Source organism: Populus nigra, chromosome 15 (genome assembly GCF_951802175.1).
Source record: "Populus nigra chromosome 15, ddPopNigr1.1, whole genome shotgun sequence".
Lineage (NCBI taxonomy): Eukaryota > Viridiplantae > Streptophyta > Magnoliopsida > Malpighiales > Salicaceae > Populus > Populus nigra.
Window position 1 is genome coordinate 9,632,525 of NC_084866.1, and position 21,183 is coordinate 9,653,707.

The window sequence follows — 21,183 nt, forward strand, 5'->3', positions numbered from 1 at the left end:
GTTTCACTAAAAAACATGAATCCACGGGTCTTGTCACCATTTGAAAAAGAGAAAGACCGGGTTGGAAAATTCTCTTGCAAAAGAGATGCTCGTGACATCCAAATTAAAATATAAAGTGATTGCCAATAAGATTCCTACAACCATCCTTGCATTCTCGAGTAATCAAAGTCGTGAACCATGGAACACGGCTGCATGCTAAATTGTAACGGGTCGATTTTCATACGAGCAGCAAAAGTTCAGTTTTAGTGCCAAAAGTGATAGAGAGAGCAATACTGGTTCCAAGTTGTTCTTATTATTATTATTATTTTCTTTCTTTTTGGAAAGAAGAAAAGGAAAGAAAAACTTGAAGACCGGCATTAATGTACCTATACTAAAAGAACCTTTAATAAGCGAAAATCAAACAACAACGATCGTAGTCAGAAAACCTATTTAAGTTTTGAGCTGTGCCATAACATCCATCCTCACCCAGCGAAGAACACAGAACTACCATGATACCAAGATGAACCATGCAAACTCCATAGCCTCACTTCTTTCAATACACATCTCTCATTCTGCCTCGCCCAACACGATGTCGATCACCTCGCCGCCCCTGCTCCATGTACATATTATGAACTCTTTTGGTGGTGCTAATTGGCGATCTGCTCCTGTCTCTCCCTTCATGGCCCCATCTGCCACGTTGAGGAAGTGAAGGCAGAGGTAGAGGTGGAGAGGGTGGTTGTCTCTCAAACCCTTTCCTTTCATGGAAAAAGCTATCCCTTCCATGGTCATTATGACCCCAATCCACTGGCATTGGCCTGTCAAATTTGTTCCTCCCCCTGTATTCATCATCTGCATAATCAGATCGATCTCTCCGCATGTCATGGTCAGAGAACCGGCCCCCTTGCCTGGGAGGTGGACCACCAGACCCATAATCTCTGGGTCTGTCTCTGGCCCAATCTCGAGGAGGAGACCTATAGCCATTCATAGTCCTGCCTGGAGAGAGATCCAATGAAGGACCAGGAAAGTGTCTTGGAGGAGCATGCAGAGGTGGGGGGCCAGGATAACCCCACCGAGGACTCCCTCCAGATCTATAGCGAGGCCTCTTGCAATTGTTACAGAAATCTCTCCTTGCAAAGTTCAGGTTGCCACATCTGAAAGGGAAAAATGACATAGATTTGAAGATGCTCCATCTTCATGGTATCATAAGAAACATGCTAAAACAAAATCAACCGTTAAAAGGTAAAACCCTTTCCTTCTATCATTTGCATACAATTAGGAAGTGATATTAAGACGGAGGAGATAACCAACTTCAAGTCTTATTCAACATAAAAATTTAATGACCCAAAAGTGCCAGAATCAGGTACCAAGAAAAGACAAAAAAGGGTGTGGAGTAATGGAGAGTGAAACCATACATAAAAAACAATGAAATATGAACTTACAAAGGATCTGTGCAGATCCAGTCGCCTTCCCTTGGGCGTACATTTGGATTATTCCTACCCATGCCCTCCCCTCTATGAAGTCCTGGACCAAGTTCAGGCCCATCAAAACCTCTTCCTCGAGCATAAGGGGGTGAAGAATATTGAAATCTACCATGATACTTCCTGTTGCTAAAATCACGACCTCGAGATGGCCCCCCTAAATTATCAAGATCAGAATTGTATCTGTGATCTGCATCCCTACGACGTACAGGAGAACCAGAACCTGCACGAAGCCTATATCCTGGAAAAAAGCCAGCGAAATCTAAAGATGAGCAACCCCTAAAACAAGGGAGAAATTTTGTTAGTGCAAAGTAGAAATGCTAGCTGTAGATTTGACCCAAAAACTGTGAAATAACTGATCCAACAAAATAGGAATGACATCAATCATCAGTCAGGTCATTTCCCCATAAAAAGTGGGTATAAAAGGAGATACCAAGTGTGAAAGAGTAAGGCATTCACATGATAATGGCCTATTGCTATCTCTCCAAATGATAGCCCCCATTACAATGAATACAACTGGAGCAGCACACAAGTAAAACCAAAACCAGTTACTTGAAGTCACCAAAATCTACATACATGACCAATAAGTCCATTTTTCCTACTTTAACAGGTCGTGTCCTCCCATTTCATCACCCAGAGCATCCTTAAAGATATGTTTCTAACCTAAGTACTGAACTAACAACACCAAATCAATTTATCAGGATCAGTCTTAACTTCACAATAGCAATGGGAATGAAACTTGGTTGATATGTGAAGCCCAACACAGACCACCATAACCCAAGCACAAGTATGTCCCGATAACTTCAGTCGAAAACAAGCTTCAAGGGCAGCAAGACCAACAAGCATTCCACCAGTAGAAGACAGCAAGGTTCACAGTAGCTTAATAATTCACAAATTAAGTGGCAGCCAATTTAATCCAATTATCTTCACAAATAACTGTGAATTATTAGAAATAATGTAACATTATATATTCCACGCAACCACAGTACCCAATAGTTCAAAGCAACATGGTGGACAGAAGCCATAACGATCTTCCTGAACCCAAAAGGTACTTTGTCATGTCCAATATGCACCGTCTGTACTCACCCCGAACAGCCAGTGAAACTAAATTGGAAATCAGAACCCGATGGAGACCACCCAAGATTTTAAAGAGGTGTGCAGCAACTTCCCAGACTAAACCCATTAAACAACAACAAATAACAAAGACCTAAACAGCACAGCAGAGACTAGAAAAATGGGATGATAGTGGAATTCCACAATTCTTATGGACTTAAGACTTGATATAACAACACTGAAAAGTAGAATTCCTTAGTAGCTACTAAGAACCACTCAACTTAACCCGATTCAACCATCCAAATGTTGAAGAGTACATTGATAATGAAAAGCCCAATCAAGCCACTGGTTCTCACAACAATAATTCCAACACAAATACAAATACCTTCTGGAATTTACCAGTTACCAGCAATTTAACACCAACTTAAAAAATGCAAACAAACAGAACCTGCGCCAAATACCCATCAGCTAGCTGCAAAAATGCCAGGTGTCAAAACAAAGCCTACACACTTGATCACACCCCAAACATGCCACCCTTTTTGTTGCTTGCCATGTAAAATCAAGGTTACAATTGCACTTGATAATAGTGGGTATTCCAAAGCCACTCACAGGCCATGTTTGCATCTCAGTTACCCTTGAGAGAAAATTCCTTATAAAATGCAATATTTGTTTTCCCCATACTATACCAAACCATAACACGTAGTTCCCTAACATCCCTGCACATACACAAAAATGGCTTTCCAGCAAAATGACACAGCATTCAAAGAGTTCCCATACCACTCAAAATAATGATAGTTGCATTTCCCATGAATATACTAGCCATAATACAGAAACCAAATCCCCAGGGATCATGATCCAAGAGTGCACTCACACCAACATGCCTTCCTTGAGACCCAAGTTATTGTAGGCAAGCTGTAACACACAACAGCAAAATTTACTTGCAATTCGACACTCATATGGTAGTAGATCACAAGCTCAACATGAAATGCAACACACAACATCAAGAAACCTATCTTGAGTAACAGCTGAAATACTCCAAAAGTATCCAACATATCCTCAATATTTTCAATGATCTATCTAACCTCTGAAAAGTTAAATGTGATTAAGACATTCACTTACAGGATTAGTGTCCATTCAATAAACTAGAAACTACATTCACATATTTATAGTAAAGAAAGAATAAGATGATAACAATGAGGTATATAATAGAACAAAAGGCCGATATGCGTTGTTCTTTAACTTTTGATGCATAGAAAAGTCAAAACCATGTTTGGCTGGAAATAACTTTTGACTTGAATCAAAAATCTGTTACATAATTGAGTCAATTTTTTTATTTAGTTAAAAGTTTTATAGATTTTAGCTTAGACTACATATATTCTTCAAAAAAGTTGATTTGAGTCATTTTCACCAAATATATTTCTAACTTAAAATCATTTTAACTTGTTTTTATCATCAATTATTTATGAAAAACAACTTTTGGATTATAACTCAATGTCAAAAATCATAATTAAAAAGTCATGCCAAACATACTACTAATCATCCTACTTGAATCTTCAAATATTGCAAAAATACTCGGCGTTCCCATTTTAATGCTTAAAACTTTTATCATATGCTAGAAGGAAACGTTAACCATACCCAAAGCTATTATCCACGGTAAGTTTCCCATACTTCAATTATTTGGCAGCTTAACATCAAACTGTCAAATGATTTCCACCATCAGCTTTTATGAAGGCAACTAATGCAGCAATACATGATTACAAAACCATTATTTGGAGAAAATATATATATATATATACACACACACATATAATAAAATAAAATTAAGAACGAAACAAGGAGAGAATGAAAGAGAAATGAAAAGCACCACGGGATAACTAAGATATATCCAAAAAGTTGCTCACTTACACTAACATGTTCTCATTATTTGAGATAAAAGCTAGGTTCCATAGAAAAAGCCTTCCAGTGAATTAATATTAGTCCCACTATCAATCATAGAAGACTTCACACAAATTAAAGTTGTTTTCCGTAAATTAAAAAAATAAAAAGTGCAGATTACAACCTTAAATAACAATAGCAATTTCATTAATGTCATGAATTTTATTATTTTTCTGAAAGTTCCTCCTCAAATCACTCTTTAGTCCAATTCTTCAAACGTAATTCATAAAATAATCAATTAACAAAAGAAAACATAGCTTTCGATACACTAGGTCAAGAACTTCAATAAATCTACAAATAAAAATATCACCGGAAGAATTAATCAACTGTATCATTATATTATGACTCAAATAACTCTACTACTTCGATCTAGATTTCATGATAAAAAAAATTCGCATATGCGCATCTTAATTAAAATATGAAGAGATAGAAAAAAAAAATTAAACAAACTAAAATTAAGAAGAAAGAGACGAACCAGGATCATCAGAGTATCGTTCGGGGCGAGAATAGGATGGGGGTTCACGGAGGAACTCGCCAGGCTCGTGATCGCTACCACCTGTGAGGCCTCCACCTCCGGCGCCATCACCGCCGTCTCTGACGGACGGACGTACAACAAGGCTGCTAAGGAGAGGCTGGTGATGCGGTGTCGTTTGGTCCTTGTCTCTGGACCCCATCGTTTTGTCGCTCTATCTCTAACTCTTTCTGTTTGAAGTAGTAACTGATTAAGCAAGCGCGTCCATAGCGTCGGGTAATTTGCTTGTTTTGTTTTTGTTTTGGGTTGGTCTTTCAAAGGTGCGTGATTTTTTTTTGCTTTGTCAGCCTCTTATAGTTACATTTTGTAGCAAATTACTTGTTTACGTGTCACCACTTCATTGTGGGTTAAACATAACCCAAAAAAAAAATATCTAAAACGAAATATTTAGCGATTTTTTAAAAATATTTTTATTTATAAATATATTAAAATAATTTTTTTTATTTTTAATATACAAATACAGCCCAAGGCCAAGAATGTATTTAAAATGCTTTGTTTTTTTATTTTGAATGTTTTTTTAAAATTTTTTTGATTTTATAAAATATCAAAGTGATGTTTTTTAATGTTTTTTTTATTTTGATATTATAATATAAAAAAATTAAAAAAAAATATTTTGATACTTGTTTAAAAGAAAAATTATTTTAAAAAACCACAATCTTAAATACACATTAAATTCAGATAAATTAACTTTAAAAAATTTTTACCTAATTTTTTATTTAATTTAAATTTAAAATTAAAATGTATAAAAATTATCATATGATAATTTAATCAATTCAAAAACAATTTAAATAATTATTAAAAAAATATTAGGAAAAAATTAAAAGGAAAAAACTAAATTAAAAGAGAAGAAAAAACATCTTAGACTCTTTATTTAGCGCAATTAAATTAAACATGTGAGATTTATTTTAATATAATTTAATTAATTTAACCAATTCAAAAATAATAATTAATAATAAAAATCTAGAATAAAATTAAAAAGAAATAATAAAAAAAAACTTTCTAACTTTTTATCTGCATAAGTTTAAAATTAAATATATAGGATTTGTCTCCATGTGAATGAGGAATCATCGAAATCCCCCTGATTTAAGTGAAATTACTATTTTGCCCTGTCAGATTTCGGAATTACGATTAAGCCACTGATTGTGCACCTACACTGTCTACTCGGCGTGTGTCATGCACCGCCACTGTCGGTGGCTCGACATCGATTCTAACAACGTGTTGGCGCATCGAACGACCACTACCGAGCTCCCAATCTCGTCCGTTAATGGTCGTGTATATCACAACCAACCAGGGAGGGAGATCAGCGGAGATGAAGCTCGTTCTTGCTTTTATCTGCTACTAATGGCGATGTTGACGGCGGGGACTCCTCGAGTTTTGGTCGGAGTGAAGGCACATCTTTCGATGGTGGTATCGAGGCGTATGCTGGTCGGACATATGAGAAACGGTAGCTTATTTCACCGTCAAACAAGAAGAGAGAAAGAGACATGGATTAGGCTCAGGTGTGGCGTGGTGGATCCATGAGCTCGTGTGGTTTGACAATTCAATCGTGCTTGATTTGATCAAACGATCCAGATCAAATGATTCTAAATTGAACCTACGATTGTGATCTATTTGGGTTTTGATTGGGTGTGGGCGAGCTTAGATTGGTTTTCTAAATCAACAGCTAGGATGTAAAATTATTTGAATAATGAAGAAAAATACCAATTTATTATCATATATGAATAATAAAAAACTAGAGTTTGAATAATGAATAATCTTTCAATCTGATAAGTATTATTTAAAAATTATTCATACCCTTAAAATTAAAAAAATTCCTATCCAGTATTCTTTAGTGCAAGTGGCTAGTAAGATGTAGGTTTGTTTAAAAGTATAGTTATAGTTGTTTTTTAAAATATTTTTTATTATGAAATGTATTAAAATTATATTTTTTTTATTTTTAAAAAATTATTTTTTAAATCAACGTATCAAAATATAAAAAATTATTAATTTTTAACAAAAAGTAAATTTAATACCCGCATTTTCAAATGCTCTATAAATGTCCTTGAAGAAAATTTTTCTAGTACTCATAAATATATGTGATATTATAGATTTATTATTATATATTAATAATTTATGAATCTGATTCGAATTATATATATATATATATATATACATACATATAATTAGTAAGGAAAACAACCTGCCCAACCTATTAAATTTAATGCATGTAATTTAAAAATTATGCAACGTTTATAGTCGTTGATGGGATTTTATATTATTTGAAAAGTAATTATAGTTAGAGGTGACCACGCTATGCTAAAAAATTTATATAATTATTAACTTTAAAATTTTAAAAAATTAATTAAAAGATGTGTAAGTTAATTCTGATAAATACAGTTAACCTTATTGAGCTATTGTGCTACTACTAATAGGTAAAAGACAACAACCTTAAAATTGGTTGTATTATAATATAAATTTATTTTACAATATATAAAACATAAACAAGATATTATAAAGTGATAAATGCATAATTTTAGAACCTACAGGTACCAAGTTCAAAAGCCTCAAGAGTTGCAATATTTTCTTCTTAACTAGATCAATAATTGACCACCGATTCAACTGGTGGGTCCGTACTAGATTGGACTAGTTTCAGTCTTTGATGTCAACTTGACCTGGTCAGATGGTTGGGTCATCAAGTTTCTAGTTAATCTGCCGGTATAGTCGGAGTTTAATAATACTAGCCACAAGGATTTAAGAAATAAAAAGAAAACTAAAAATATATATATTTTTCTTTAATGTTTGTTTCTCTCTTCAAAGTAAACACATGTACTAAATATTAGTCATTGTTCTTAAAGTAGTATAAAATTTCTTCAATACATATTACTTAAATGGCAGGAAAGGACTAATTCAACCTGTAGGTTTTGGAATTCAAGTTTCATCATTAATTTCTTTTAAAAAGTGATATATTTACGTTAAATTAATCTCATTCATAAAAATATTATAAGTTTTAGTTTTGATATAAAAGCGTGGTATGTAACCTTTGAAATGTATATGAGTGTGAGATTAATCTCATTTATTACGGGATAAATGATTTTTATATCCGTACTTTTAATTTTTAAAACACCCCTTACGACCTTGATAATTACCCTAATAAATTTATATGAAAGTACAAAAATATTCTCAATGCAAACCTTATCTTATGTCTCTTCTAAAGTTAAATACATGTTTTAAGTATATACGAAGAATGGAAAAACAAAAACAAAAATTCTTATCTAGCAATCATGTTAAACTTTGGTGTTTGGGTCTGATAACTATGAGCGTGTTTGGCAATGTGGTTGCGGGTGCTTTTCAAATAACTTTTCGTGCTAAAATGCATGCCAATAATTTTTTTTATTTTTTAAAAATTATTTTTGACATCAGCACATCAAAACGATCCAAAACATACAAACCATATTAAATTTTAGCAAAAAAAAAATTCAAATTTTTTGGGAACGCAGCCGCAACTGCAGCTGCGTTCCCAAGCGTTCCCTATATGGAAACAATGAAAATATCCTTATATGCAGTCTTGTTTTTGTTGAAACCTAAAGATAATTTTGTATTTGAAATGTTTCAATAAAAAAGATGATGACGCCCCTCGACACACGTATATTGCTCCTCTTTAAAAACATGGTTGTATCTTTACTATTTATTACTTTTTTTAAAAGACAAAAGCAAACCCCAACCCAAAAGTTAAAAAATTTATCCCCTAAAAGACAAACGAGTATCCATATTGCAGCAAAAAAACTCAAATAGATTATTTTGTCCCTAATCATTCTTTTAATATCAAATGTATTCCATGAAAAAGAAAATCCTATTTGTAACTATATGTCTAACAAGTTTTTTTGACAATGATAATTTTGTCATTACATTGTTTTAATCCACAATAATTTATGTATATATAACAATAACCCTTTTTAATTATTGTTATAATAAGTCTAAACAGTTTTTTTCATTTGGTAATATTATTCACGCCTTTGGTGTATTTGGATTTTGGATCAAATCTTTCTTTGTAAAACTAGCAATTCAAGAAATTGCTTTTCTTGTAGAATGTCCATTGCAGTTTACATGCTCATGCTAATTTAGCAATGAACTAAACAATTGTTTCTTGTAATTTCTTTTAACATGAGTGTACAAGGTACATAACTTATTATTTTTCATGTAGGTGCAAACCATGTTTTTTTAAAAAAAAATTTGCTAAAATTTAATATGGTTTATATGTTTTGAATCGTTTTTATATGCTGATATCAAAATTAATTTTTTAAAAATAAAAAAAATATCACTAATATATATTTCAGCACAAAAATTTATTTAAAAAATAATCATTATCATATAATCAAACTTTCTTGAAAGTACTTGGACAGTAGGAGTTACTACGGATCCATTTTCCATTGGCTTGTGGGGATAATGTTGACATCTCAAATATAAATTCTTTTTCTTTACTGTTAAATTATTGAACAACTTCTTTATTTATCGTGTACATAATTTTCTATTCATGGAATTTGGATAGTTGATCTTTAGAGGTTTTACAGGCAGTTCAAAAGTTGACTGATGAGGAGTTTCAAGTGCAGATACCATCAAGTGGTCCTGACATTGGAGAGTTTTTTTGAGAAAAAAAGTGAGTAGATGGAGAAATATTGCAGATCAATAAAAGTTATTCAACAGTGAAAATATTATATTATGCTTACTTTTATATCTCATTTAATATAATTACGTGGAAAATTTCTCTTAAAATAATAATAAATAATGATAAAAAATATTTGTGCATATCAAAGTGTAAAAGAATATCATATAAATAGAAAAACATGTTTAATTTGAACATGATTTTTATTTTGCTATTTTTCTCCAAATAGAAAAAAGTATAATATGAACATATTTTTCTGTTCCTAAGTTAGAAAAATTTTCTGAATTTTTTTAAAAATGAATATTTTTTCTAGTTTTCTATTAGAGAAGAAAAATAAGAAAAGGAGAAGAAAACTGAAAATAAAAAAAGGAAAATTGATTTGTGTTACTTAACACACCCTCACACTGAGATGTTTTTTTTATAGGTAGAAGATATTTGCTTGGGTAGGTGTCCCTAAGAGAGAGTAATTTTTTTTCACCATAAGCGTTGCTTGCAGTGTAAGGGACATTCATAAGTTTTTTACTTGCTTGATTCAATTTTATGTGCGTAGGTCTCCTATTTTTTTTTTTTTACTGATTATTAACCAGCATCAAAGAATTCTTACATAAATTTTTTTAAAAAATTAATTTTTTTAATATGAGATTTGAAGTTTATTATTATATATATTTTTTATTTTAAAAAAAGTTGTGTTTTTCTAATTTAAAATAAGATTTTTTTATTTATTAAAAAAATATATTTTCAATATGAAATAAAAAATTTTAAAATAATATTTTAAACTTTATTATTTATAATATATATATATATATATATATATATATATATATAAATTACTTTTATATGAACTTGTTTTTAACTTTTAATATGAGACATTAAAACCTTTATTATTTATAATATATATAAATTACTTTTATATGAACTTATTTTTAACTTTTAATATAAGATATTAAAATTTTTAACTTTTTTTTTAACTTTTTGGGTTAATTTAGAATCTAGTCTCTTGACCATGTTAATCCCAAACTAGATTTAATAACTATGATTTTTAAATTTTATTTTATAAAAATACTGAAAAACATGTTATATCAAATAAATTGAATATGAAATAAAAATTTGTTTATTTTTGTGTTTCAAAAGTATTATTTTAAAAAAATTATTATTTTATTTTAATTATTTTATATATTTTAAAATTATTTTAACATGATAATATTAAATATAAATTTTAAAAAATAAAAAAATTATTTCAACATATTTTAAAATAAAATTAAAAAACATTTTTATTAAAATATCATACCGTATAGAAGACGATTCATTGAACTGCTCGCAACCAGAGACGTGCATACCTGGGCAACTTTCCTTACTTCCATCAAACCATCTGACACTGACAGTCTGCCTTACTTGAAACGACTAGATTACCCCAGAATACCTCCATCCATCTTCGCCACGTGTCACGATGAAAGCTGCAGTCATGCTGCATGAATATTTGCTTCGAAGTTCAATGACTACTCAAGCACCCCTCCCGAGGAAAATTTTTATTAACAAAAACACCCTTCCAATCCATTCCTTAAACGTGTCAATAATATATCGGTCCATTCAGCTTTCTACACAAAGGCAAAGATTTGGTAAGCACAGAAAGGAACACCTAGTACAAGCCAGCGATGTGAAAATGCAATCTTACCATCTTTTCCCAATTTTAATTACTGGTTTTTGGTGGTTAAAAAAAATAAATTTCCAGTTGTCCTCTCTGTAAAAAATCGTTAAAGTTAATGGCGGTGCTCTGTTTCTTCTACACTAGAAGAGAAACTCGTTCAATCGCACCGCTCCACTCCCAGCGCACGTTAGCACGCCTACCCGCTTTTCCTTCTCCTTTATACGTACTGATTAAGCTGCTGTTTCTAGAATAAGTTTGTTATTTTTTCACTCTAGATCTGAGAGTTTTTCGTTTCTCTTCACTGAGAGAAGCGAAAAGTAAACAACTCTGTTGATTTAACCTTGTGGACGATCGAAACATAACAGTTAGCACTAGCAATCAAGGTAGCGAGCGTATCATCTTTCTTTTATTTTACGTATCTGATACTTTTATATTTTTCTTTTTGTGTTATTGTTATCTATCTATCTATCTATCTGCAGTTGCTTTTTATTCTTTCATTTTGTTTGGCTGCTGAGAAAGTTGAGAAATCAAAAGGAATAAGTTAGCATGATTCTCAGTCTTACTTGAATTGAATAATTACGTGTTAGTAAACTAATTGCTTTAATTATTATTTTAATATTTGGAAGATCATTTTCTTACTCTTAATCTCTTCAGCAACCACACTAAGTTAGCTATTTTTTTTGGACTGTCAATGTTAGCCGATTTCCGATTTCTTTATAGATTTAATTACGCTGCGGAAACACTTTTTTATGCCTTGATTTGATTGACACTGTAATAGGCAGATTTTTTTTATAAAAAATTGGATCAATGCATGGGAAGCTGTAAGGTGTTTAAGAGAGACGTGTTCCTGTTTCCTTCTGGTGCCATTCCGAATTGTTTTCAAATTTAGCTTTTTCTTAAAAAAATTTATATAGCGGTATATATAGAAACTGTGAAAATCGAAATCCGCTTCATATGATTTGACTTGATGATTGAGTGTCGATGATTATTTTGACTCTCTTGCTTTAATCTCTAAAAATTGGGTGATTTGGGAAGGTAAGCTGGCTGCATTTTTTTGGCATGCGGGGACATCGAACGGGAGAGTTCTCTATGTACAAGAGAATGTCATCTAGAGATTTCACTGTTGCTGCTGATGTAGAGGATAATTCTGGTAAGTCCAAGTACTTGTCATCCCAAGTTATTCAGTGCATATTTTACTTTGGTGGCATTAATAAATATCGAATTTTGTATCATTCTTTCAATTCAATTGTATGGAATGTTCGCAGTTCATTGGATATTTTGCACTCTGGCGTATGATTTATTTTATTGTGTATGAGTGATTCTATGAGCTGATCTTTGAGCGTAATTTGTATACATTCTTCTAGTTGTTTCACAGAGCATTCCGGATCAAGAAATTACAAATCCTTCATGGAGGTTGTCATTTCCACATGTACTAGCCGCAACCATATCAGCCTTCCTATTTGGCTATCATCTTGGGTTTGTGCACTTTCTTTGACTCTTTTTCCTTATTTAGTTCGTCTTACTCACTCCTGTTAGATTATAATGTGATGGCAATAATGATTTCAATATTTTTGTTTCCTGCAGTGTGGTAAATGAACCACTGGAGAGCATTTCTTTGGATCTTGGATTCAATGGAAACACCTTGGCAGAAGGTGACCACATAATGGATTCTTTTTTCTTACCCTATAATCTGATACCTGTTTTGTTATTTGTATCTCTGACTAACAATTGATATAAAATGAAGGTCTTGTGGTTAGCACATGTCTGGGTGGTGCGTTGATCGGATCTTTATTCAGTGGTTGGATTGCCGACGGGATTGGCCGTCGTAGGGCTTTTCAGTTGTGTGCTTTGCCCATGATTGTTGGCGCTTCTATAAGGTAATAATTCTCCTTCACAGAACAAATGCTTATAAAATGATGAACTCTATATACGTGCTTCATTTTATTGCAATTCCTTCAGGCTTATGTTAGTTTGTAAGCAATAACTAGGTTTTATTTATATTTTTTGGGTGGAGTTTAAATGTTAATAGAAATATGTTAGGCATGATTGAGAAAAGGCAAAGTATTGCTTTAGCAATATATCCTATCAGCTCATGGTTGAACATTGATTCTCTTCCTGGCATGTATCACCTCAAAATATGGCCACGATTTGTCTTCCACAATTATTCAAACCCATTTCCTACCATTTTACTGTATCTTCCATTTAGACATGGGTAAATCAAGGGAACTTTGTTGAGAAAAAGAAATGTAAAAAGCAAGCTCATGGGCATTCTTCTCTGTTGCTGCACTGGAACAATCAAACAACTCAATGCAGAAACAAGTTTTGCTACTCTGAACAAAATCAGACACTAACAAAACAGGGATGAAGACCCAAACTAACCGTTAATTCTCTATTGCTAACTGCATCCATAACTCGAACAAACTGTATCACACTGTCATTACTTGCTTAAGGATCACAGATCAATATCTGCTTTGAAACTGCTATACTTGCACCCTCTTTCCATTTGCATAGAAACCTCTGTTTTAATTACCATTCCAGCAGAAAGACAAGGCCTTAGCATGTTTGTTAAATCCTTTCTCTGTTCTGTTCCAAATATCTATGTTTGTGTTTATATCTGAATGAATGACCTGCATTTTCAGCGCAACAACCAAAACTTTGGCTGGTATGCTTTTAGGAAGATTGCTGGTGGGAACTGGAATGGGCCTTGGTCCCCCTGTTGCATCTCTCTATGTGACAGAGGTATGCATATTGTTTTATTTCTGCTGCACTAGATGTCATTGAGTCCATTTCTGCATCAGTAGATGAAGTTTTGAACTTTTTATCTGGGTATGTCAATTGGAAACCAGGTTTCTCCATCCTTTGTGAGGGGAACTTATGGAAGTTTCATCCAGATTGCAACATGTCTTGGACTTATGGCAGCTTTGTTTATTGGAATCCCTGTCAGAGAAATAGCAGGCTGGTAAGAAAGAGTTAAACCTGTGATGCGTGTGATTCTTATTGAACTGTTGAAGCTGAGTTTTCATGTTGTATATGCCAGGTGGCGCATATGTTTTTGGGTTTCTACAGTTCCTGCTGGAATACTTGCTCTTTCCATGATGTTTTGTGCAGAGAGTCCACATTGGCTGTACAAGGTTTGCTCCCATTCACATCGTCTTTGTTGTCAGTCAATGTACTTAATTCATTTATATATATCACCTACTGAAAAGGAAAAATGTCGTGATTTGTATTTGAATTGTGCTCCGTGAACTTCATCATACTGTATTCTAACTTCTTCCCTTTTGCTTTAAGAAACACCGTAAAGTATGCACAGCTACAGCAGCATGATATCAAATCCTTAAAAACATAACTGTCTCTCTGAGTGTTTGTGTTGAAGGAACATGCCCACAGTTTCTTATTGATATATGCAGCAAGGAAGAACTGCTGAAGCTGAAGCTGAGTTTGAGAGGCTTTTAGGTGGAGCACATGTCAAATTTGCAATGCAAGAGTTATCCAAATTAGACAGAGGGGATGATTCAGATGTTGTGCATTTCTCAGAATTGCTTTATGGTCGATGTTTTAGAGGTACATGTATTTTTATTTTTGGGCATGCTCCAACGGACTTTGTGAGTATGTTTGTTCTTCATTTTGGCATATACAGCTGCTATTGCCGCCATCAGTTTCTTTCTTCTGCTTCGTCTTCCCTCATGTTTTCTTTAGGTTTTGTTATTCACATGTTCCTTTTGCAGTTGTTTTTATTGGGTCAACCCTATTTGCTTTACAACAGCTATCTGGCATAAACGCTATATTTTATTTCTCTTCAACTGTGTTTAAAAATGCGGGAGTTCCATCAGACCTAGCGAATGTCTTTGTTGGAATAGCAAATTTATCAGGTGCAACTTCATTCCTTGTTAACTTTTTTCTTGTACGAGGATTTTTGCTATTTTTATCTCCACTTCTTATTCTGGTTGCCTTCAGGATCTGTTATTGCAATGGTTTTGATGGATAAAATGGGAAGGAAGGTGCTGCTTCTGTGGAGTTTCTCTGGAATGGTAATTATAATCATTTTTTTTGTTGTATTCATTAGGAGATGCAATGGGGCTTGAGCTACACGATGTGGTGCCCCCCCACATTTCCTATTTCATACATCCCCACTCCACCCTTTCCCTTTCCTCCCTGGGTTTCCACCTAGGACTTGGAGTGAAATCCCAGGTCTTAACTTCTCAGGCATCCCATTGGGGACAATTGCATATCATTTTTCCTTGGAAGCTTCCAGTGTAGGTATCATTTTTTTGCATAATGAAGCTGAATAGAATGCATTCATTAAATTGGGAAATGAAAAAGAAAATTTTATGTGCCAGAGCACATAATTAGATATACTTGAAATCACACTCTAGAAATTACATTCTAGGTGATCATTATGTTTTTGGTTTCTCGCTATTACACTCCCTATCTGGAGGGGAAAACTGAACACCCCCCCCCCCTCTATTTTTTAGAACGAAACCAGGGGCTACATGTTGAATTTTTGTCATTTACCATGTTGTGCATTTTAACGATGCAGGCAGTATCCATGGGCCTTCAAGTTGTTGCAGCAAGCTCTAATATGTTGGGCTCTGGAACTTTGTACCTATCTGTTGGTGGCATGCTAATGTGAGTACTCATTTTTCTTGTAAATGTTGAAGATGAATTTGATTATGTTAGTGCATTCATATAGAAAGGTATCAAATGCGATGTTGTTGTTGCCTTCATTTATGAGCATGGTGATCATCATTTTTATGTGGAAAATGTGATTTTAATTTGGCGGTACGTCCAACTGCTTGGGAACCTAGATGAATGACCTTAACCCACAAAATAAGCTTTGAGCATGCATGAATTAAATAACTAACAATGATATGCCAATGTGCTTTGCTCAACTGGCACTAGTATCCCCTTTTCCCAGAAAAGTATCAAGTTCAAACCTCACTCACAGATTCATTGTGGAAGCGACTAGGAAGTAGGAACCAACCATCGATTTGCTTATAGAAAATGCTAGCGATGGTTAACAGATGATGAATAAGGCGTTTTGATTGACAATGTCATTATGTGTTCCATAACTGAGAACTTCTCTGTTCAGGTTTGTCTTCACTTTTGCTATCGGAGCTGGTCCAGTTCCAGGCCTCCTCCTACCAGAAATCTTCCCCAGTCGAATCAGAGCAAAAGCTATGGCAGTCTGCATGTCTGTGCACTGGGTAATTTTCTTCTTCTGCGTTATTGTTTCTCTGCTCCCTGACAAGGACGAATTTTGAAATAATTATTTTGTTATATTTATGAAACTTGACATGCCAAATATCAATTTTCTTAGGAGTGAATTAGGAAACGGGATTGTAGTGCCATCATTTCAAGGATAAGTATTACCTTTTGTATTTTAACTGCTCTTCTTCATTCAGGTAATAAATTTCTTTGTTGGCTTGCTGTTCTTGCGTTTGCTGGAGCAACTCGGACCACGGCTCTTGTACACTATCTTTGGTACATTTTGCTTGATGGCAGTGGTTTTTGTGAAGAGGAATGTCACGGAAACCAAAGGAAAATCACTCCAAGAAATTGAGATAGCCCTGCTTCCCCCTGAATGAGATCGGATCTCTTCTGATAACGCCACCAGGAGAATTTTCCATGGTTGAGTGAAGCCGCTGCTTAGAAGTTTCTAAGGTACGCCTACCTCGGTTGGGTGATTGTATAATGAGAGCTAAACAATACTACAGGGAGGGAGGGAGAGGGTAATAATAATAAAAATCCTACCTTCCATCAGTAGCTTTTAGCATTGACGTCCATGCATCTTGGAGCGTTTACGCATACAGGGGACCGTGAAGTTTCTGTCGGCAACTCCGTCGACCATGAAAGCTCTCATGTAAAGCTCTACTGGTGTGGGTTTATGGTACCCCACCCTTCAAAAAAGACAACATGCATAAACTAGGGACTTGGTTCTTCGCAAAATTATGAGCGCATAAATATGTATGGTAAATTTATTATCTTTTTGAAGTTAAAATTGACTATTCGTGTTTTAATCATATCAAAAGATGAAGATTGTGCACTAAGATCCAGGAGGCTGCTAGTCACATTTATTTCCCTTTCAATTTGTTTTATCAAATTATATTTTGGTTAGAGTTGATGGGCATGGGATTTTCTGTTGCGCACCATGCTACGGACATGCTTCAGCTTGAAATTGAGGTTGGAAATGTCTTTGTTCTCGTCACAAGTTTAGTGTGTATTTAGTTTAGAGGTAATTTTTAAAGGTATTTTCTGTTGCGCACCATGCTACGGACATGCTTCAGCTTGAAATTGAGGTTGGAAATGTCTTTGTTCTCGTCACAAGTTTAGTGTGTATTTAGTTTAGAGGTAATTTTTAAAGGTATAATTTTTTTAAAAGTAGAAATTATATTTTATAAAAGCAAAAAATACATGTGTTTTATATGAATTCTACCCAAAAAACCCTACACCTCCAAACCAAACACCCCTTAATCTTTACTACCTCATATAAATTTTATTTATTTTTATCGGCCAATATGTTTTTTTTGTGTGACTGTGTTTCAAACTTTTAATTTCATAAGTTAAAATAATTTTTTATTTATTTTGTATATAAAAACTAAACTTATAATAATTTAATTAAATGTAATTTTTTAAAATCACAATTAAAAATATATTTTTTAAAACCACAGTGCAATGACACGCAAAATCAAGATACAGCAACTAGACCAGCAGGGCGGCACCTGTCATGATGAACAGAATAAACTCACATTGACGACAAGAATCATTGTTTTTCACTGATTTCAAATCAATTTAAACGTATTTCCACTTTTCTATCAACATATTAAAATGATTTAAAATAATAAAAACAAATTAATACTTTTTAAACATAAAAACAAACACAAGGTGTGCAGCTATTCTTGCCAAACGTTTAAAATAGGGGTCGTCTTTGCCATAAAAAACCTCTGGAAATCCAAGGAGCAAAACCTACTTTGCCATGCCCAAAAGGAGACATACATTATCGCGCGCACCCTCCTCTTCCTTCATACGTCAACTCACCACATCCGTTTGAAATAGAACCAAAAATACTCAGCAACACAAGGAGGAGGACATCATAATATTAGATTATGGTTTTACAAGATGGAATTTTTTTAATAAAAAAACACACAACGCCCAACTGATTTAGGACAGCATTCATTTGTATTCTTGAACAAAACAGAACTTTAATTTCAAAATGTGAAGTACCTCATGCTCTTTGAGCTCAGGAAAACTGTATGGAGAAACCATCCGAGGTGGTTTTGACACTCATGGGGCCGAAGTCATCAAAATCAGAATCAGATTCCCTATCATTGTAATCATGCCACAGACCAGGGGAATCCTCATCCTGCCCACTACTAGTTGAAGGAACCCAGAGATCAGATAAGGGAAACGGAAGAGGCTCTTTGCTAAAGTACTCATCATGGAGCAATTCCATAGCTGTAGCTCTACTAGCTGGGTCATAGCAGACAAGCTTCTTGACCAGAGAGATTTCATCAGGGGAACGGTTAGGGAGGCAGGCTTCTATGCCAGTGGGATTTTCCACCTTGGCAAAAGAAATTGTTCCGTAATCAGGAAGTTTTACACAGCCTGGGCAGACTTCCTCAGTCAAATTTCCCAAGACACTGAAAATTCTGCCAATTTGATCTATATCAGAAGTGCCTGGGAAAAGGGGTTTGAGGGTCAAAAGCTCAGCAAAGATACAGCCCAAAGACCACAGATCAACCTCCAGGCCATAGTCTGTGGATCCATAGAGCAGTTCCGGAGCCCGGAACCACCGTGTTCCAACACATGAAGTGAGTGAACCACACCCATCGTTTTCAGCATCCTCAACCTCATATGAACAATAACTCTTCAACATATCATCTCCTAAGTCGCTTGCAGTGCCAGTTGCAAAACAAGAAGTATCTCCATCCCGAATACTCATTTCCTTATCAATGTCTTCTAATGAACCCTGAATCTTGTAGTTGCCCATCTCTCGAAATGATTCTTCTCTACTAATCATACCTTGCTTTTCATTTCTATGTCCTTCTTGAGATGAGCTGTCTATCTCAGGAACAACTTCAGCTGGTGGAGTGCCATGTTCCTGAAATAATGGGTTCTGTTCATATGGTTGAATGTTCTCATCGGCTGCAACGAACCCAGGCTCCATGAGTATCCTCGCCTGGAAATAAAGTAACAATTAGCTTTTCACAACTTCAAAACTACAGAGAGAAAAACTTCAACTCGTCACCACATCAACATTCACACAGAGCACCAATCTCACCAAAACATTAAGAAATGCCAAAGCAGAGTAGAGATTATGAAGAATGCACCGACCTCAAATGATCATTGAAGTAAGATAAGAAGTTCGAATCCCTTTTTTTTGCTGATCATTGAAGTAAGATAAGAAGTTCGAATCCCTTTTTTTTGCTGAATTTCTTTCTTCCATTCAAACAAAATGCATCAAAGACCATGAAAAACTGATCTAGCCAATTCAAAAGGCAGACCTAAAGCATCAAAGATTTAACATTTACTCGCTAAAAGCAATATTTTATGCATAAATGGATACTGATACAAAAAACAATCGATCTAAAACATTTGTTTACTGCAGCAAGATCCAATACAGACACTACCATAATCAATCAATCTCCTTAAAAAAGAAAAGAAACCCATTATTTACCTGGCCAAAATCAGCCAACTTAAGAACCCCATCGTCAGAAACCAACAAATTACTAGGTTTCAAATCACGATGCACGATCATATTCCGATGACACGCATCAACCCCGCATAAAATCTGAACCATCCATCTCTTAACTTCTCCAACACTAACGCCAACACCATCATCCCTCTTTTCCCCTTGCTTAATAACAGCAGCCAAGTCAGTTCTCAAGAACTCCAAAACAAGCACAGCATCCTCGTCTTCTCTCCAAAAATACTCGTGCAAAACGACGACGTTCGGGCAATTCTGGAGGACCTGCAATGCCTCGATTTCTCTAGATGCAGACTGGTAGTCGTGGATTTCTTTGAGAGCCACTGTGAGATTGTCGGAGTGACGCCTGGCTTTGTACACGTCGGAGTAGGCGCCGGAGCCAATTCGTTCTTGGATTTCGTATTTGGATATGATTTCGGGTCGGGTGTGGATGCTCCAGCTCTTTGCGGGCGGCGGAGATCGGTCCATTATGGGTTTTGTGGCAGGTTTTGATTGGAGTTCTTCCTTTCTCTCCTTTTTGTCGGAGCTTCGTTGTGTTGTTTTTGGGTTTATATATATAGTTTTATTTTTAAATTATTTTTGATAAAATCATTTTTCCCCTCTTTTTTTAAAACTAAAAGAGACACTAAATGAGTGTACATGTTAATTAAAATTAGCCTTTTTTTAAATGAGGCACTCCTAAATTTAAATATAAAAAATAAATAAAAAGAACATATTTTTTTATTCTATGAAACTTTAATAATATAATAAACTAGTTATTTGACTGTGTTTTGTTGCGGGTTGTAAACTTCGTCATGGGTGAACACACTTCTAAGCACAACATCTCTTTAGGAATCACACTTCTAAGTAGTCTATTGACTCGATTGCAAAGGGAACACGCTGGAATTTCAACAGATGACATGGCATTTGATATGACAGCGGGCACTGATGTGGCATATGAAGTTGACGTTGCAGATGAGACATCGCGAATTGGATCTAACGTGGCTGTTGTGATGGCATGTCTGGTGAGGGCTGACATGGCAGTTGTGGCATAAGTGTTATAGATGATGTGGCAAGGGTTAATTAATTTGGCTTGAGAGCCTTATGTTACTTCCTTGTTGCCATTGCCGACGACGACGGTGCAAGGGGCGTGGATTTGTGGTTCTTTGTCTGCGTGGGATCGGCGGCGTGAAGGATCTATCGTGGACTCCGTGACCGTTCTGCTGGACCTTCGAGGAT

General features: G+C 34.6%; 3 protein-coding genes across 6 annotated transcripts; 1 reads left to right on the forward strand and 2 right to left on the reverse strand.

The window, feature by feature from the left end:
* Positions 1-356: 356 nt before the first annotated feature.
* On the reverse strand, positions 357-5,256 carry LOC133674393 (uncharacterized). Of its 3 annotated transcripts, none has more exons than XM_062095473.1 (4): positions 4,921-5,063; positions 3,288-3,422; positions 1,419-1,698; positions 357-1,130 (listed from the first exon to the last, which is right to left on the reverse strand). In XM_062095473.1, the coding sequence occupies exons 2-4, from the start codon at positions 3,331-3,333 to the stop codon at positions 533-535; spliced, it is 924 nt and encodes a 307-aa protein (XP_061951457.1). In that variant the 5' UTR covers positions 3,334-3,422; positions 4,921-5,063; the 3' UTR covers positions 357-532. The 3 variants fall into 3 exon arrangements, with proteins under 3 accessions (XP_061951457.1, XP_061951458.1, XP_061951456.1); XM_062095474.1 differs by lacking the exon at positions 4,921-5,063 and adding an exon at positions 4,146-4,164; XM_062095472.1 differs by lacking the exon at positions 3,288-3,422 and having other exon boundaries at positions 4,921-5,256.
* A 5,990-nt stretch (positions 5,257-11,246) lies between these two features.
* On the forward strand, positions 11,247-17,308 carry LOC133674505 (probable plastidic glucose transporter 2). 2 transcript variants are annotated; one of them, XM_062095643.1, is made up of 14 exons: positions 11,247-11,644; positions 12,302-12,411; positions 12,626-12,737; positions 12,846-12,913; positions 13,006-13,138; positions 13,901-14,000; positions 14,108-14,220; positions 14,299-14,392; positions 14,669-14,822; positions 14,987-15,130; positions 15,216-15,289; positions 15,799-15,887; positions 16,351-16,465; positions 16,664-17,308. In XM_062095643.1, exons 2-14 carry the CDS (start codon positions 12,321-12,323, stop codon positions 16,844-16,846), a joined length of 1,470 nt encoding a protein of 489 aa, XP_061951627.1. In that variant the 5' UTR covers positions 11,247-11,644; positions 12,302-12,320; the 3' UTR covers positions 16,847-17,308. The 2 variants fall into 2 exon arrangements, with proteins under 2 accessions (XP_061951627.1, XP_061951626.1); XM_062095642.1 differs by having other exon boundaries at positions 11,249-11,644; positions 12,297-12,411.
* A 1,015-nt stretch (positions 17,309-18,323) lies between these two features.
* On the reverse strand, positions 18,324-20,507 carry LOC133674394 (cyclin-dependent kinase F-1). The gene is made up of 2 exons (XM_062095475.1): positions 19,936-20,507; positions 18,324-19,437 (listed from the first exon to the last, which is right to left on the reverse strand). The coding sequence occupies exons 1-2, from the start codon at positions 20,431-20,433 to the stop codon at positions 18,499-18,501; spliced, it is 1,437 nt and encodes a 478-aa protein (XP_061951459.1). The 5' UTR covers positions 20,434-20,507; the 3' UTR covers positions 18,324-18,498.
* Positions 20,508-21,183: the final 676 nt, after the last annotated feature.

Excerpts from the sequence above, each read along its gene's own strand:
- LOC133674393 (XM_062095472.1), bottom strand. The coding sequence starts at position 5,119 with ATGGGGTCCAGAGACAAGGACCAAACGACACCGCATCACCAGCCTCTC. Across the intron at positions 1,699-4,920 it reads ACGATACTCTGATGATCCTG|GATATAGGCTTCGTGCAGGT; the intron begins GTTCGTCTCTTT and ends GCTTTTTTCCAG. Across the intron at positions 1,131-1,418 it reads TGGATCTGCACAGATCCTTT|ATGTGGCAACCTGAACTTTG; the intron begins GTAAGTTCATAT and ends TTTCCCTTTCAG.
- LOC133674505 (XM_062095643.1), top strand. The coding sequence starts at position 12,321 with ATGCGGGGACATCGAACGGGAGAGTTCTCTATGTACAAGAGAATGTCA. Across the intron at positions 14,393-14,668 it reads GTCCACATTGGCTGTACAAG|CAAGGAAGAACTGCTGAAGC; the intron begins GTTTGCTCCCAT and ends TGATATATGCAG. Across the intron at positions 14,823-14,986 it reads TTATGGTCGATGTTTTAGAG|TTGTTTTTATTGGGTCAACC; the intron begins GTACATGTATTT and ends TTCCTTTTGCAG.
- LOC133674394 (XM_062095475.1), bottom strand. The coding sequence starts at position 20,433 with ATGGACCGATCTCCGCCGCCCGCAAAGAGCTGGAGCATCCACACCCGA. Across the intron at positions 19,438-19,935 it reads AGTTGGCTGATTTTGGCCAG|GCGAGGATACTCATGGAGCC; the intron begins GTAAATAATGGG and ends CTTTATTTCCAG.